The 17,556-nt window shown below is 69.5% G+C and overlaps 2 protein-coding genes across 2 annotated transcripts; one reads left to right on the forward strand and one right to left on the reverse strand.

Annotated features, from left to right (window-relative positions):
- The first annotated feature begins 5,917 nt into the window (after window positions 1-5,917).
- On the forward strand, window positions 5,918-11,515 carry ANPEP (alanyl aminopeptidase, membrane). Its single transcript, XM_075714170.1, is given in 22 exon segments — window positions 5,918-6,534; window positions 6,800-6,945; window positions 7,033-7,169; window positions 7,256-7,382; window positions 7,497-7,651; window positions 7,726-7,839; window positions 7,979-8,122; window positions 8,227-8,292; window positions 8,436-8,501; window positions 8,708-8,880; window positions 8,971-9,047; window positions 9,216-9,349; window positions 9,499-9,554; window positions 9,666-9,813; window positions 9,982-10,005; window positions 10,007-10,030; window positions 10,032-10,075; window positions 10,256-10,366; window positions 10,450-10,617; window positions 10,697-10,837; window positions 11,021-11,102; window positions 11,357-11,515. Coding segments are annotated over 22 exon segments (2,913 nt in total).
- Window positions 11,516-12,480: 965 nt separating this feature from the next.
- On the reverse strand, window positions 12,481-14,137 carry LOC142593919 (uncharacterized). The gene is made up of 3 exons (XM_075714117.1): window positions 14,076-14,137; window positions 13,287-14,009; window positions 12,481-12,508 (listed from the first exon to the last, which is right to left on the reverse strand). Exons 1-3 carry the CDS (start codon window positions 14,135-14,137, stop codon window positions 12,481-12,483), a joined length of 813 nt encoding a protein of 270 aa, XP_075570232.1.
- Between the last annotated feature and the right edge of the window lie 3,419 nt (window positions 14,138-17,556).

Genomic DNA, 17,556 nt, shown 5'->3' on the forward strand with positions numbered 1-17,556 from the left:
GGTCGGGGCCAGGCCAGGCCCGGGCCTCCTGGAGCGTGTCCCCGTGTCCTAATAAACCACCCGGTGAACCTGTGTCTGTGTCTGCCATGGGTGCTGCTGGCCCGGCCCCGGGGGCGGCACCGGGAGGGGGCTGCGGGGGGCCGGGGGCCTCTGCACAGCACTCGCCCGACGGCTGCAGCCCTGGGGGGCTCTGGGCTGGGGGAGGCTGGGGCCTGGGGGTGGGAAATGGGGCCCTGGACCCCACCCGGTGGGGGACTGGGGTTGCTGCAGCGCAGGCTCAGGGCAGGGTTCCTGGCTGCAGGATGCAGGGGGGAGCATGATGGCCCCGAGTGGGCCGTGACAGCGGTGTCCCCTGTGCTGAGGCTTTGGAGGCAGGGTCGCCAGCCTGCAACCTGCCAGCGCCTGCTGCCCTCATGCCAGCTTTCCTGCCTTCCCTCTGCCACAGAGCATCCCTGGTCTGCTCTCAGGGCAGCTGCGAGCCCCGTACGGCTTGGCCGGGATTTGGGGCTGGGGCTCGTGGCCCCCTGAGGCTGGGGGGAGCGGGGCTGGTCCTGGGGGTCCGAGTGAGCATGGCTGCAGGGGACAGGGCAGGCGGCGAGGTCCCTGAGCAGCGGGGCTCCTCAAGCCGGGTGCTCCGCACCCCTGGCTCTGCCACGGCTCTGTCTGGCCACCGGCCTCCGGGCTGGTTTGGGGGGCCCCTTCCTCTGCTTCCCCTCCAGCAGCCCGGGCCAGCTGCACTCCCGCGGGCTCTGCCTCCACTTCCCCTGGCAGGGAAACCGTGACTCTGCCTGGAAGGAATTTTCCTGCTGTCTCTCCTCCCTGCAGCTTAACCCTTCCCCAGCTGGCCACGAGCCACCGCCAAGTGGCTTGTGGAGGTCAAGGAGCTGGGCAACCTGCTTCTTCCTCTTCTTCCCCAGCCCTCCTCCTCCTCCTGTTGGCAGCGAGGTGGAGGGAGCAGGTGAGCCATGCTCCAGGCTGTGTCCTGGGGCTGGGACACTGGGTCCAGCAGGCACCGGGATGGTCAGAGGGGAAAACCCCGGCTTGCCCCATGGCCGGGAGCTCAGCGTGGTGCCTGTGTCCCGCTCTGCTCCAGGGGTGCCTGGGGGGGGTCAGGCTGGGACAGGCGGCCCCGGTGCAGGATATGTCCAGCCCCACGTGCTTCCTCTGCAGCGAGGAGATGTTTGTGCACAGCCACCTCCGGTAGCGGCTCTGGCCTCGCTGCCCCTTCCCACATCCTGCCAGAGCCTCGGCCCCACGGCTCTGCGGGAGCCAAAGGCTGCGCTGGGGTGGAGTGAGTCCCTCTGCGGCTCCTGGCTGCTCCCTTTCCCCTCGCCCGTGCGGAAGAGGGCAGAGACGATGGGGTGGTTCACCCTGGGATCAGCCGGGCCAAACCCCTGGACCCCCATTTCCCCACCCAGGAGGGCTGCAGGCCTGACCCCAGCGGCCGTGGGGGCTGCGTGGGAGCAGCCCCAGCCTGGCCGGGGCAGAAGCAGCCCTGCAAGCCCAGGCTGCTCAGGGCTGGTGTGCTGGCTGCCCAGGGACCCCGGGGTGCTGCCCAGGGACCTCAGGGTGCTGCCCAGGGACCCTGGGGTGCTGCCCAGGGACCTTGGGGTGCTGCCCAAGGACACCAGGGTGCTGCCCAGGGACCTCGGGATGCTGCCCAAGGACCCTGGGGTGCTGCCCAGGGACCTCGGGGTGCTGCCCAGGGCCAGGAGCCCTGAGTGGCCTGGCAGAGCAGAGGGAGGAGGCCATGCTGAAGGTGAGACATGGCTCCCGCTGCAGGCAGCAGCATTCCTGCCCAGGGCAGGGCTGGGAGGCAGCTGGCGCTGGCAATGATCCCGTGTGCCCCAAGGGGCCGTGGCTGGGTCACCAGAGCGCTCCCGCACCCCGTGGCGAGCTGGGGGGACGCAGCGTGTGCAGGGCAGGGGCTGCCCGGGGGACTCGGTGCTCTCCTGTCTGAGCTGCCTGCGTGGTCCGGAGAGGGGCGAAGCGGCTGGGTCTTGGGGCTGCCTCCCGGCCCCGTCGCCCATTCCCAGCCAGGCTGTGCTTTGGAAATAAACTTGATCGGATTTGAATCAACTGCTTTGGCACCAATGGCTGCTGGATTTTGCTGAGCTCAGCCGGGGTTTGCTTGTCGGAGCGTGCCCCCTGACTCCAGGCTGTCGTGGGCAGTGAGGTGAAGGGGAGCAGGCCACGGAGCCTGGCACCCACCCAGCCCCTCCGCAGGTACCCGTTGTACCAAGTGTCACGACTTACTGTCGTGACAAGCATTTATCCTCGACCTGCCAAGCACCAGGTGGGCCTGAGTCCCAGCCCCGCGCCCCGGCTGTGCTGAGTGGGGAGACCCTGGGGCCCGGCTGCCTCGGGGTGCTGCACCCAGCAAGCCCGTCTGTGCCCCAACCACAGCCCCGCAGGTTGCCCACGAGGACCGGGGCATCTCTGAACCCACCGCTGCCGGCGCAGGGGGTGCCAGGCGGGGCTGGGGCACAAGGTGCTGGGCTGGGGGGGCTGACTGAGGGGGACCCCCCCCAAGCAGGGACACCATTCCTGGTGTGCCTGGGTGCTGCGGGGAAGGGGCACAGCCTGGATTGGTTGCTGCTGGGTGACGGTTTGTCCCCTTTCCTGCCACCCCCCTGGGATGAGCGTGCTGGCCAAGGTTGGTGTGAGGGAGGGGACCCCCAGCAGGACCCCGGGGTGGGTCTGGGGGGTACGGGCCGGTTCCAGGGCACTGCAGTCCCCGGGCTGTGTGGGGCTTGCAAGCTGCCTCCGGCACTGCCCCCTCCCAACTAATGCCTCTCAGCTGGGGCGGCGGGGGTCCTGCAGCCCTGGGGGGGTGTCCCACAGTCCCAGGGAGTCCCGCAGTCCTGGGGGATCCCACAGTCCCAGGGGGTCCCGCAGCCCCGGGGGGGGGTCCCAAAGTCCCAGGGGGTCCCAGAGCCCTGGGGACTCCCACAGCCCCAGGGGGTCCCACAGCCCTGGGGGATCCCACAGTCCCAGGGGGTCCCGCAGCCCCGAGGGGGGTCCCACAGTCCCAGGGGGTCCCACAGCCCCGGGGGGTTCCACAGCCCTGGGGGGGGGTCCCGCAGCCCCGGTGGGGGGTGGTCCCACAGCCCCGGGGGGTTCCCACAGACCCAGGGGGTCCCACAGCCCCGGGGGGTTCCACAGTCCCAAGGGGTCCCACAGCCCCGGGGGGGGTGGTCCCACAGCCCCGGGGGGTCCCACTCTGCGCAGGGCTGGAGGTGCCTTCCCCCAGCAGGGACCCCTCGCCCCGTCCCTGTGCCGGGTGTGCGGGGACCCCGTGCTGGGGCCCCGGATCCCCCTGCCCGGGCTGGGCTCTGCGCCCTGTGCCCCCCTGGCTTGCCCTGGCCCCCCGCCCCGGGCCGTGCCCCGCCAGCCCCCCGCCGGCCAGCAGCCCAGGGGTTAAGGGGGCGAGGAGGTTCGGGTTACTTCCCCCGGAGCTTTAGGAGGAAACTTTCCTCCCGCCGGCGCCTGAGCTTGCGGAGCTGAGACGCCCGAGAGCCGGGCGCAGGCAGGGGCTCAGGCAGGGTGCAGGGTGCAGGCAGGGTGCAGGGTGCAGGCAGGGCGCAGGCAGGGTGCAGGCAGGGTGCAGGGCGCAGGCAGGGCACAGGCAGGGCGCAGGCAGGGGCGCAGGCAGGGGCGCAGGCAGGGTGCAGGGCACAGGCAGGGCGCAGGCAGGGGCGCAGGCAGGGTGCAGGCAGGGTGCAGGGCGCAGGCAGGGCGCAGGCAGGGTGCAGGGCGCAGGCAGGGTGCGGGCAGGGCGCAGGCAGGGTGCAGGCAGGGGCGCAGGCAGGGTGCAGGCAGGGTGCAGGCAGGGCGCAGGGTGCAGGCAGGGCGCAGGCAGGGCGCAGTGGTGCCTCGATGGGGATGGGGCGGGTGGGAGCCCCGCTGCCCCCCGCTTCCCGCAGCTGAACGCAGGAAGGTGAGTGGGGGGCGATGCCGCTGCCTGGACCCTCGGGGGGGGGAGCAGACCCCGAGCCGGGGATCCCGGGGGTCCCCACCCTGGGGGCTCCTTGGCCTGGGCCGAGCGGGGCTGTGTGGGTGCATGCAGGGGCGTGGGGCGGGCAGTGGGGCTGCAGGCTTGCGTGTTGGGGGCTGTGGGGTTCATGTGCATGGGGGTTATAGAGCCGCGTGTGACGGAGGGGGGCTTTTGGGGGGGGTCCATGGGGGTGCATGAGGTTACGGAGGGCTCTGGGATGTGTGTGTATGTGAGGTTATGGGGCGCGGGGGGCCAGAGCCTCAAGGGAGCTGTGCGTCCACGTGGTTGACACGCAACATCTGCACCCCGGCTGTCTGCGTGTGGGACGTGAGACATGCATGTGGGACATGAGACATGCGTGTGCGCCGCCTGCAAGGGCTCTGTGGAGGGGGAGGCTTTACGGTGGAGGGAGCCTGCGAGTGCTGGGGCTGGGGGAGATGGGGTGCGTGCGGCGTGGGGTGCAGGCAGCCTGGGGAGGGGGCTCAGGGAGGGGCTGGCTGGTGTTAACGGGGGAGAAGCGCATGAGGGGGCCGGCACAGGGGCGAGCCGGGGTGAGTGCCTGCACGCCATGCCCAAGGGGGTCTGCGTGGGGAGCAGCAGCCCCGGGCAGGGGTGCAGCACGCCCATCGGCATGGGACGGAGGGTGTGCGGGGTGCCTGGTACCCTCCCGGCTGGCTGTGGGCCCCAGTCCCGGGTGAGCTGTCGCAGCCGTGATTTGACATACGCTGTTCCCCAAACCCTGTGCCTCTGGCCAAAGCGAGGGCAGGGACCAGGGCAGCTCGTGCCTGTGCTACAGCCCCGCATGCAGCGGTGGCCGGCTGGGCTGCGGGGACGGCCAGGCTCCACAGGGCAGGGGATGCCCGGGGACGCCGCAGCATCCCGGGGCTGCTCTTGGGCGCGGTGACACTGGCAAGTGCAGCTAGGTGCTGTCAGGGACAGGGCACAGTTCCCTGAGGAGGCTGCTCGGCTGCTTGCCAGGTTTGCCCCTTGTCCCAGAGCTGCAGCTCCTAGCAGGACCTGCCCATGTCACATCATGGGAGAGTTCCGATCTTCGAAAGAGGAGTTTCTATTCTTGGGGCAAAATGCAAGGCCTCCCCTCCCCGCCCTGCCCCGCACGGGCAGGCTGCTGGGTGCTCCGCAGCTGGCGGCAGCAGGCATGCCCCGGCTCGGGCTGGGTTCATGGGGCCCGGAATTTGACCGCCAGGTCTTAGCAACACAATGCAACCCTGAACTTTGACAGGGCTGTGGGCAGGGGTGCAGCGTGCGGACTCCTCCCAGCATGGTCCAGGGCTCCACACATGCCGCTGTGACCCCCCCGGGGTTGCATCCCGCAGCCTCCCGCTTTTCCGCTGGTGCGTGGGCAGCCTGGCGAGATGTGCCCCTGCCAGGGTGCAGGTGCTGGCCCCCGCTTGCTGTGCCCCCAGCCCCAGCAGCAGGTCCCTCACAGGCAGAGGGGCGTCCGGGACCTCCCCCGTGGCAGCACAAACCCCGTCACTTGAGGGCAAATGGGGCAGCACTGAGCCAGAGGCTGGACTCAGGTACTCGCAGCAAGGTGGGGACATGGCCGCCGGCTTTGACCACCCGCTCTGTCCCTCCTTTTGCAGGGCCAGGCAGGTGCTTGGGAGGTACCCCAGGAGTCCTGGCCTGCAGCCCGTGCCTGTTCCCACGCTGCCCATCCCTGATGGTGCAATCCCGAGCCACCGGTTTTACCCCCCGCTGTAGTGGCACTGGGTGTTAGTGCTCCTGCAAGGCCGGGAGGCGGGTGGGTGGAAAACTCATCCCTGGGGCCGGCGCCGCCCCGAGCCTCATGGTCATTTAATATTTCACCCATTAACTTGGACTAATAAACCTCGTGGGAGCGAGAGGCTAAAAGCCCTGCCAGCGTGGCAGCTTCACCAGCACCGCTCCCGCAGTCCCACCATGGCGGCCGGCTTCTTCATCAGCAAGACTGTGGGCATTGTGGGCATTGTGCTGGGCCTGGGGGCTGTGGCCACCATCATCGCACTCTCGGTGGTGTATAACCAGGAGAAGAACAAGGGGACGGATTCTGGCACCGCTGGGACCACCGCCACCACCACCACTACTACAGCCAACCCCGCCAGCACCGCCACCACCACCACCGCCCCCAACAACCCCTGGAACCAATGGAGGCTGCCGAAGACGCTGATGCCGGAGTCCTACGAGGTGACCCTGCAGCCCTTCCTGACGCCTGATGCCAACATGTACATCTTCAAGGGCAACAGCAGCGTGGTCTTCGTCTGCATGGAACCCACCGACCTCATCCTCATCCACAGCAAGCAGCTGAATTACACCATGCAGGGGTCCTTCTACGCCTCGCTGCAAGCGGTGGACGGCTCCAGCGTGCCCTCCATCTCCAAGACCTGGCTGGAGGTCCCCACCCAGTACCTGGTGGTGCAGCTGAACGGCCAGCTGCAGAAGGGCCAGCGCTACCGGCTCGTCAGCAAGTTCACAGGGGAGCTGGCCGATGACCTGGCTGGCTTCTACCGCAGTGAATATGTGGACGAGTTTGGCCACAAGTAGGTGGAGGGCAGGGGGCCAAGGTGGCGGGGCGGGGGCATGGGGCTGGCCTGGGGATGGCGGAGGGCACGGGCCAGGTTTGGGGCTCCTCTCCCACTGGGAGGGTGGGATGGGCATTGGGGAGCCTCCGTGCCCCGCGTCTGCACAGCACCCTGTTGAGGAGGGGACTGGGGAGCGGGCAGGGCGTGGGGTGAGTGGAGGGACCCCGGAGGGGGATGCTGGCCCTTGCAGAGGCCCCCGGGCGCTGACGGGATTTGCTCGCAGGAAGGTGGTGGCCACCACGCAGATGCAGGCGGCCGACGCGCGGAAAGCCTTCCCCTGCTTCGATGAGCCTGCCATGAAAGCCAACTTTACGGTGACGCTGATCCACCCCCCTGACCATGTGGCCATTTCCAACATGCCCTCCAAGAGTGAGTGGGGCAGCGGGAGCCCCGGCGGGGGGGTCCAGGGGCCCGGCAGGGCTGCGGGGTGACCCCCCCTCCTTCCACTCCCTTCAGAAACCTGGCAGCAGGAGATCGACAAGGAGATCTGGAACATCACCGAGTTCTACACCACCCCTAAAATGTCCACCTACCTGCTGGCCTTCATCGTCAGCCAGTTCAAATATGTGCAGAACGTCTCGGAGAACGTGCTGGTAGGCTGGGGGTGGGGGCACCCCCCGCCTGCCTGCGGGTCTGAGCCTGGGCAGCGGCCAAGCCCCCCTGCATCTCTCCCCTCCAGATCCGCATCTGGGGCCGCCCCAGGGCGATTGATGAGGGCCAGGGTCAATACGCACTCCAGGTGACCGGCCCCATCCTCAGCTTCTTCGAGAGGCACTACAACACGGCGTACCCGCTGCCCAAGTCCGGTGGGTGCGACGGGGCGGCCGGGTCCCTGGGAGGAGCTGCCAGCCGCGGGGGCGGCGGGCATTCCGGCACCCCGGGCAGCAGCAGCGTGCCAACGGGACCCCTCCGTCCCCCAGACCAGGTCGGCCTCCCCGACTTCAACGCGGGCGCGATGGAGAACTGGGGGCTGGTGACCTACCGGGAGAACTCGCTGCTCTTTGACAACGCCTACTCCTCCATCGGCAACAAGGAGCGGGTGGTGACCGTCATCGCCCATGAGTTGGCCCACCAGGTACCCGCCGGGACCCCCGCCCGCCCTGCCGGCTGGCTGGGCCCGGCTGACGGGGCACTGTGCCCTCCCCGCAGTGGTTCGGGAACCTGGTGACGCTGCAGTGGTGGAACGACTTATGGCTGAACGAAGGCTTCGCCTCCTACGTGGAGTACCTGGGTGCCGACTCGGCAGAGCCTACCTGGGACATTGTGAGTGCTGGGGACAGCAGGCAGGGGTTGCAGGCAGGGGGTGAGGGCAGGGAATGCACCCCTGCACCCCCGGGGGCTGCCCCTGCTGCCAGAAGGGTCAAGCAGGGCTGAGGTGGGGTGCTGGCACTCACCCCCGCAGAAAGACCTGATGGTGCTGAATGAGATGTACCCGGTGATGGCGACGGATGCCCTGACCAGCTCCCACCCACTTTCCTTCCGCGAGGACGAGATCAACACCCCGGCCCAGATCAGCGAGGTCTTTGACAGCATCTCCTACAGCAAGGTGGGTGCGCGAGCCCTGGGCGCATGGGGACCGGACGAGGGGGGTCCCAGGGCGGTGGGGTGGGCTGCGGGGTGCAGGGGTCTCTCACCCGGCTGTCTCTGCAGGGAGCGTCAGTGCTGCGGATGCTCTCCGACTTCCTCACCGAGGACGTGTTCAAGCAGGGGCTGCAGGTGAGGCTCTGCCGGTGCCGGGGGGCATCGAGCCCCAGTGTGGGGTGGGTGGCCCGTGGCAGGGGTCTCTCCGGCTGTTCTGCGGGTATCCTGCACCCCGGACCTGCCCCTGCCCACCCGTCTCTCCTGGTGCTCTCCCACAGTCCTACCTCCACACCTATGCCTATGGAAACACCGTCTACAAGGACCTCTGGATCCATTTGCAAGAGGTAGGAGGGGGCTGGCTGCTCCCGGCTGCTCCCCCCGACCCAGCCCCTTCCCCGGTGCTGCCCCGGCTCTGGGGGGCTGCTGGGGGGACGGGGTCCCGGTCACACAACTGCCATGCACCGGGCAAGAGGTGCAGCGCTGGCCGAGCCCCGTGCCCTACCTGGATCCCCACCAGCACCGGTGACCCACGGCACTGCCCTCCCTGCAGGCTGTCAAAAAGAACAACGTCTTGCTGCCCGACTCCATCAGCAAAATCATGGACCGCTGGACGCTGCAGATGGGCTTCCCCGTGGTGACCGTCAACACCGCCATCGGCACGATCAGCCAGAAACACTTCCTGCTGAACGCCACCGCCGTGGTGGACAGACCCTCTACCTTCAAGTGAGCGGAGCGGGGGGCCGGCGGCGGTGGGGGGGCTGGGAGGCTGGTGGGGTGAGGGAGGGTCTCACCGCCTGCCTGTCCCCGGCACAGCTACACCTGGATCGTCCCTATCACCTGGATGACGAACGAGACATCTGGGGACAGGTACTGGCTGACCAAACGCTCAGGTACGGAGCGCCCTGCGCGGGCTGGGAGCGGGGGGGGGTCTCGCTGCCACCTCCCCTGCCACAGCGGAGGTCGGAGTCTCCTGGGCGGGCACCCCTGGGGGGGGCTGAGCCTGGCCCCCCTCGCGGGTGGGGGGGCGGCTCCGGCAGACCCTCCTCTCCCCCACCCAGAAATCAACAACCAGTTCAAGGTGAAAAGCCCCAACTGGCTCCTGCTGAACCTGAACGTCAGTGGGTACTTCCGTGTCAACTACAACAAGGAGAACTGGCAACAGCTCCTCAAACAACTCTCCATCAACCACAAGGTACACGGGGCCGGCCGGGGCCAGGGGGTGGGCTGTGGGTGGGCTGTGGGTGGGCTGTGGGTGGGCTCCCCCCCCCCCGCACCCCACACACCCCGCGCACCCTGCGCACACTGGGGCTGCCCTGAGGTGCTGACTCTGCCCTCTCCCAGGCCATCCCCGTGATCAACCGTGCCCAGATCATCGACGACGCCTTTAACCTGGCCAGGTGAGCCGTGCCGGCTGCCCCCCGGGGCGAGGGGGGCCGGCGGGGTGGGCGCCCTGGGAGTGGGCAGCTGCTGCAGGGCTGGGGAGCTGACGCTGCCCTCACGCCTTGCAGGGCCGACTACATCAACGTGACCGTGGCCTTGAGCACCACGCAGTTCCTGAGCCAGGAGACGGAGTACATGCCCTGGGAGGCGGCGCTCAACAACCTCCATTACTTCAAGCTGATGTTTGACCGCAGTGAGGTCTTCGGGGTGATGTCGGTGAGCAGTGCCACTGTCGCCCAGCCCCGGCCCCGCAGCGGGTCCCGCCGCTCAGCAGAGCCCCGTGCCGGGGGGAACGGGGGGCGAGGGGTGCTGGGTCTGCACCCAGAGCTTGGCGGGGGGCTGTTGCTGGTGCCACCGGCGTTGACTGTCCTCCTGCCCCCCCAGGAATACATTCTGCATCAGGTGACGCCCCCTCTTCAACCACTACAAGACCAATCACCGGTAACTGGGTCTCCATCCCCAGCGGCCTGATGGACCAGTGAGTGCCACTGCCCTGGGGCCAGGCTGGACCCCCGGGGTCTCCCTGACCGCACTGGGACGGTCGCCCCGGTGTGTGCCAGGAGAGGGCATGGGCCCCGCTCATGGCTCAGCACCGGCCGGTTGGGTTCCTGGCTGCCACGTGCCGGTCCCCAGCCCCGCGCAACCCCTCTCTCCCCAGGTACAACGAGATCAATGCCATCAGCACAGCCTGCTCCTACGGCCTCACTGAGTGCCAGGACCTGGCCACCAAATACTTCAAACAGTGGAAGAACGATAGCTTGAAGAACCCGTGAGTCCCCAGGGTGCCCCGGTGGGCGGCCGGGCTGGGCGCATCAAGGAGCTCCTGGCTGAGATGGCTCTTCTCTCCCGTAGGATCCCCCCGAACCTGCGCTCCTCCATCTACTGCAGCATTGTGGCCACAGGCGGAGAGGAGGCCTGGGATTTCCTCTGGCAGATGTTCAAAAATGCCACCGTCGTGTCCGAGGCCGACAAGCTCCGCTCAGCCCTCTCCTGCAGCCCCCATCCCTGGATCCTCAACCGGTGGGTGCGGGGTCCTGGGCGGGCGCGGCAGCTCTGCCCCTGCCGGCCCCTCACCCAGCAGCATCTCCCCCCACCCCAGGTACCTGCAGTACACCCTCGACCCCAGCAAGATCCGGAAGCAGGATGCCACGGCCACCATCAACAGCATCGCCAGCAACGTGGTGGGGCAGCCCCTGGCCTGGGACTTCATCCGCAGCAACTGGAGGACGCTCTTCAGCCAGTGAGCACCGTGCGGGGGGCTGCGGGGGGCCGGCTGGGGCAGGCAGCGTCCCCCATCTGCCCGTGCCCTTTGCGGGGAGTGGCACCGTCCCTTCCCATGGCCTGAGTGGGCTCGGGGCAGCCTCTGCCCCCAGTGCTGCTCTGCCCCGAGACCCCCAGCTCAGCGGTCTCTCTGCTCTCCCAGGTACGGGGGCGGCTCCTTCTCCTTCTCCCGGCTGATTTTAGCAGTGACCCAGCGGTTTTCCACGGAGTTTGAGCTGCAGCAGGTGAGGCTGGACCCTGGCAGGGTCGGTGGGACCGGGCACCGCGGACCCCAGCCCCGGCGGGAGCAGGGGCATGGCTCTGTGCTGCCAGCACTGTGCAACCCGCCCTTTGCCAGCAGCCCTTGGGAGGGGGGGGGTCCTGCTCCTGCCCCTCGTGTGCCCAGGGGTCCGGGGCAGCTTCTGTCCCCGTTCCCGGGCTGCTGGGGTGCTGCCAGGGGCTGTCCCACGCCTGCTCCAGCCCCTCTTCTCCCCGGCAGCTGGAGCAGTTCAAGGCAGACAACCAAGACATCGGCTTCGGCTCCGGGACGCGGGCGCTGGAGCAGGCGCTGGAGAGGACCCGCGCCAACATCAAGTGGGTGAAGGACAACAAGGAGACGGTGCTGGCCTGGTTCCAGCAGCAGTCCACCGCCAGCTAACCGCACGGCCCCGGCTGCTGCGCACCCTCCTCCTGGCCTGGCCGTGGGGCCGGCTGCCGTGGGATGGGCTGCGGGGGCCAAGCCCGGAGCTCCCAAAGCCCAACGCCCCGTGGCCAGGCTGGACCCTCACCCACTCCCCAGCTCCGCTCACTCCATCGGCTCCGGCCCCCAGCCCCAAACACTCCCTTGCCGGCGGCCCCCACGCCCCGCCGCGGGCCAGCCTGGCCGGGCCCTTTGCTGCTTGTGAGGGGCAGGGTCCGCAGTGCATGGGCAGGGCCTGGTGCCTGTATGATGGGCAGCGGAGGGGGGACGGGGGGGCTTTGGGCTGGTGGGGGGGGTCCCTGCTGCCCTCAGCTGCCCTCGGCTGCCCTGGGCTCTGTGCAAGGCCTGGGGGGTGTAAATAAAGGCTTGCACATTGACTTTGTCCGGTGGCCCTGGGTGCTGGGGGGCACGGGGCACGTGCCGGCTCTCTGGGGCCGGCCTGGGGGGCTGTGCCGGGGCCCCGGCCGGGAAGTGCCTGGGACCCCGTGGTGGGCAGGGGGTGGGAGTCGGGGACGCAGAGCCCCCCGGGCTGTTAGGAGCCTGGTGCTAAGTGGCTCTGGGGGCTTTGCCGACGCCAGCGCCCCGGCCCCTCCGTCTGACGGCTGCGTGCGAGCTCTCCTGCTGTGCCCCGGCCCCGCGCCGTGCACGGGGGGCTGGTGTGCCCACTCCCTCCGGTCCCCCTCCGCGGCGGGCACTGCGGAGCCTGGGCGGGAGGCAGCCGTGGCTTCTCCGAGCTGCGCTGGCAGGAGGGGGTGCTGGCAGCCAGCCCCTCGGGGACTGTCCTCTGTGGGCTACCCAGGTCCCTGAAGGGACGGAGCTGGACGGCCTGAGCACAGGGATGGGTCAGGACCCAACGGGAGGGTGGGAGCTGCCCTTCAGCGGTCAGCGGGGCTGGGGACCCCCCCGGGTGGTGGGTGCCTCCGTCACCCCAGCTCTGGAGACATCTCCGAGCTGCAGGGTGGGCTGGGAGGGGGCACCGAGCCCCCGGCCCGGAGGCAGCACCTTGCTCTGTGTGTGTGTGGGGTGCCAGCTTCTGGGGGACCCAGGGCGCAGCGAGCGGGGTCCCGCAGTAACGAGTCAGGGTGCAGCGGTGCACGGCAGCTTTAATGAGGAACCCTTCCCCGGTGTCCATCCTGCGCGGCTCTGTGGCACGGCCACGGCGCCGGCCCCCGTGCTGCCTCTCCGCTGCGGGTGCAGGATCAGCTCCGCCGCCCGCAGAGCCACGCCGGGGCACAGCTGGGCAGGATGGGGGCTGCAAGGGGGGCTGGGGAGACAAGCCTGCTCGGGGTGGGTGGGCTGCTGAGCTGTGCAGAAAGAGCTGTGTCAGGTGAGCGGCTGTGGGGCGGTACCGTGCCCCCCAACTCAGCACCCCATGCCCCCCACCCCGCACCCAGGCTGGCTTTCTGGCCCAGCACGCATCATGGTGTGCCCCCCAGCCCGTGCGGACACCCCAGCCGCAGCATGCAGCTGGCTTTGCTGCTGCAGCCCTGCCCGACCCCTGCGAGGACCCCCCCGTCCCCATCCTCGGGCTCTCCCCCAGCCCCGCTGCCCCCGAGGGCGGTGGGCGCAGGAGCAGGGGCTGGGGAGGGGGCTGCGTGTACCTGGGGGTGCGCAGGCAGCTGGGAGCCACGCGCGGGGGTCCCGGGGGACCCTTTCTCCGTCGCTCCTGCCCCAGGAGGCTGCGGGGGGGCTGCAGGCTCCAAGCAGCAGGAGGAAGCTGTCCCGGTGCCTGTGGCTGTGGCACGTCTCCGGGGGGTCTGCAGCGGGGTCGCTGCTCCAAGGACGCATGGCGGTGATGACCAGGACCCTGAGATGAAGCTGGGGGTCCTGTGCGGCTCCGAGGGGGGTCCCTGTCGCAGGGATGTACGGGGGGGACCCCCAGGCCCCCATCCCCATGTCAGGAGCCCCAAGCGCCTCTGGGGGGGTTCCCGCAGCGGGGCCATAGAGGGGTGACCCCCAGGCCCCCATCCCCATGCCGGGGGCCCCGTGCAGCTCCGGGGGGGTCCCCGCCATGGGAGGTGACCCCCAGCCCACGGTGCCGGGGGGTGAAGCATCCCGCGGGGCCGGGGCTGGTGGGTGCGGGCAGGGGTGCGGGGTCTGGCAGCACCCCAGGCCCTGGGGGCAGAGGGGGCAGTGCCGGGGGGCTGCCCCCCGCCGCCGGGCCAGGGCCTCCTCGCTGAGCCCCAGCAGGGCCGAGAGGTGGGCGATGTAGCGGATGGCGAGGCGCAGGGTCTCGATCTTGGTCAGGCTCTGCCCCGCGGGTGCCAGCGTGGGTGGCAGGTAGTGCCGCAGCCGCAGCAGTGCCTGCGCCAGCCGCCGCATCCGCAGCTTCTCCCGCTCGCTGGCGCTCTGACGCGGGCCCCCCGCACCCCCGCACCGCCCCGGCTCACCCCCACCACCCCGCCGACCCCCGGCCCCCGGCCGCCGGCCCCGCGGGGGACATGGGGACATGCTGGGGGGCTTCGCAGAAGGGTTTGGGGAGGCGGCGTTGGCGAGGGCCCTGGCCCGGTCCTGGAGCAGGGCACGGCTCGCCGGGGGCTGGAGGCTGTGGGGCAGGAGTGGGGCTGAGGGTCCGGCCATGTCTGGGGTCCGCTCTGCTGCCCGCGTCTGGGGGTGCCTGGGCAGCCCCGGCTTTATTCGGGGCAGGGGTGCGAGGCGACGCCTTTGTGACCACCTGGAGGTGTCAAAACCTACAGAGCCGGGCTGGGGCCGGCCGGGAGCCTGGGAATGCCGGGCCCATTTGCAGAGGTGTCAGTTCTGACTCCTCTGGCTCTTAATTGGCGCTGCCCGGTGCTGGGAAGTGTGCAGGGACCAATTCACACGGCCGTGAGAGATGCTAACGTGCCAACCAGCCCTGCCAGAGCCTGCACCACCCCGCATGGTGGCAATGCCGGGCTGGCTGTGCTGCGGGGGACAGCGGGGACTTGACCTTCCAGTGCTGGGACCCCGAGCAGCCAGCCCTGACACCCAACAGTGTCCCCACACCTCCCCTGCCCTCTGCACAGCTCCCAGACCAAGGGCTGGGGGTCCTGGTTGTGCTCCCAGCTCCAGCCGACCGCCTTGAGGGGCTGGGAGATGCGGGGATGTGGCTGGTGCTGGGACCAGCGTGCTCCCTTCCCGGGTAACATCCTTTTTCCCCTGGCCGTGCTGCCTCAGTCTCCCCGACCCCATGGGGTGCAGCCCCAGCTCTCTGAGCTCCTGCCATGCTCCGGAGAAGCTGGAGGCACAGCCTGTGTGTTTGTGGGGACCCACCGGACTGTGCCCCCCTGCACGGAGCTGAGGCTCCCTGTGCTGTTTGTCCAGCTGGTGCAAACCCCAGACCCGGGGCTGGGGTGCTGGAGGCAGCGGGCAGCACGGTGCTGGGGTGCTAAGCCCTTTAGGAGGCTGCAGGGCAGGGGACCCTGCCTGCGCCTGCGGGCTGGGGGATGCAGCCAAAGCAGCGGGGAGGCAGTGCTCCTGGCTGCAGAGGGCTGTTTGTCGGGATGCTTGTTTGCTGGGATGGTTTTTTGCCGGGATGCTTTTTTGCTGGGCACAGCCTCCGGGCATCATCCCTGCCAGCCGTCCCCATCCCAACCGGAGGTACAAGAGTGCACAGGAGCCGGGAGCCGTGCAGACATCTGACCCCCCAGGAGGTGCTGGATCAGGGACAGCGGATCTGAGGTGGGCAGCGAGGTGTCCTGGGGAGGGCCCCCAGCAGCGGGACAGCCTCGACGGGAGGGCTGGCTGCTCCTCGGGGCGCGGGTCCGAGCCAGGCACCGACTGCCTGGGGAGGACTTTGGCCAGCTTTGGCTGGTGGCACAGTCAGGAGGCCCTGCAGCTCTCCCAGTGCCCTTGCTGCATCCACCCTGCAGCCCCATGCCCACCCTCCATCAGTGCAGACAGGAGGGATGTGGGGGGACCCCATCTCCCCCGAGGAGTGAGGGGCTGCGGGCTCTCCCCCAGGGGGGCTCTGACCCCACGGCCAGCGCTGTCACAGCCCAGCCGCGCTCCAGCACTTGTCTAAACAGAGAGGGAGGTGGGAAGCGGCTGCCCAGCGGGGCCGCAGAACTCATTACCCGGGAGCTCATCAGCTAATGAGACCCAGGAGGGGGCCTGGGAATGGGGGGAGCGGGGCCAGGGCAGCGCCGAGGGGCACGCGGGGAAGGGGCCGTGGCCCAGGTTGGGCTGTCGGGTGCAGAGCACCCTGCACAGCACCCAGCCACGCTCCTGGGGCCAGGCTGCTGCTGAACCCTTGCTGCAGCCCCCAGCCCTGGAGATGGGCTCTGGGATGGCATCAGGCGCCTGCGCACCCAGAGATGTGCTGCGGGTCTGCGCTGGCACCGGCACCCTTGGACCTTGGACGGGGCAATGGCAGGGCGCTTCCTCCAGCGAGATGGCGGAGGGGATTAACAGCAATTAACTCTGGCGATTTTGTGCCATGTCTGCAAGGTCTGCGGGGAGATCACAGCCGGTTTAGATACCCATATCCTCACGGTGCCTGGCAGGCGGTGTGGGTGCCAGGGGCAGGGCTTGGCCGGGAGCCGGGTTGTGGGGTGATACCTCGGGGTGCACATGGCTCCGAGCAGCACCAGCGCTGGGTGCCGTGGCATGCTTGGTGGCAGGAAGAGACCGCAGCAGGGGAGCACCTGGTCCTTGCGCAGCTGGACACCCAGGGCCCTGTGACACACACACAACAGGGCTTTGAAATGCCGGCGATGCCCCTGCCCAGGGTCCCCGCAGGGCTGGGGCACCCGGGGCTGTGACGGGGCTGAGCGGCGTGCCCAGCTCTGGTGAGCGCGGCAGGGACGGCAGGAGCACTTGGCAGTGGTGAGCGATAAGCAGGATTTCTCCCGTCACCTCCGTGTCACGGCATTGGCAGGGAAAACTGAACAAGCTTCATGTGACCAGTGGGAAACACGAGCCCAGCAACGAGGCGCTGGCTCAGCTGTGGCACCAGCACTTCTCTGGGGAGGGGCTGGCCCCGCACCCCACTGCTGGCCTGGTGCCCTCTGCCCGGCTCCGTGCCCTGCACCTGGCTCTGTGCCCCACAGCTGGCCCTCTGCCCGGCTCCATGCCCCACAGCTGGCTCTGTGCCCGGCTCCGTGCCCCGCAGCTGGCTCTGTGCCCGGCTCCATGCCCCACAGCTGGCCCTGTGCCCGGCTCTGTGCCCCGCAGCTGGCCCTCTGCCCCCTGCCCAGCTCTGTGGCTTATACCTGATGTTGGGGGAGTCTGTGTGCACCCAGTATGGGGGTCCTATGCCCACCACCATGCCCCGGGGCTGTGCACACCCGGTATGGGGGGGTCCCATGTCCACCACTGCACCCTGGGGCCGTGCACACCCGGTATGGGGATCCTGTGCCCACCCGGTATGGGGGGTCCCGTGCCCACTGCTGTGCCCTGGGGTCGTGCACACCCAGTATGGGGGTCCTGTGCCCACCGCCATATCCCCGGGGCTGTGCACACCTGGTATGGGGGTCCTGTGCCCACCGCCATATCCCCGGGGATGTGCACACCTGGTATGGGGGCCCCGTGCCCACCGCCATATCCATGGGGCTGTGCCCACCTGGTATGGGGGTCCCATGCCCACCGCCATATCCCCAGGGATGTGCCCACCCGGTATGGGGGTCCTGTGCCCACTGCCATATCCCTGGGGATGTGCCCACCCGGTATGGGGGTCCCGCGCCCACTGCCATATCCCTGGGGATGTGCCCACCCGGTATGGGGGTCCATGCCCACACCGCACCCTGGGGCTGTGCACGTTGCCATGCGGGGGTCCCGTACCCCGTGGCACTGCGGGGCCGTGCTGCTGGGGGGGGCCGTGCTGGTGCCGTTGCAGGGGCCGTGCCCTGGCCCCCCGCTCGCTCCCTGATGGATTTTCCTTCCCGCGGCGGGCCCGGGTTTCCCTGGAAACCTTCGCACCCGCCAGCACCGACACCTGCGGGGCCTGGGAACGCGGCGGGGGGGCCCCTCCCAGCCCCGCCCCGCCCCGCCCGGACCCCCCGCGGGGGTCACCGCGCCCG

This window comes from Pelecanus crispus, chromosome 7 (assembly GCF_030463565.1).
Source record: "Pelecanus crispus isolate bPelCri1 chromosome 7, bPelCri1.pri, whole genome shotgun sequence".
Taxonomy (NCBI): Eukaryota; Metazoa; Chordata; class Aves; order Pelecaniformes; family Pelecanidae; genus Pelecanus; species Pelecanus crispus.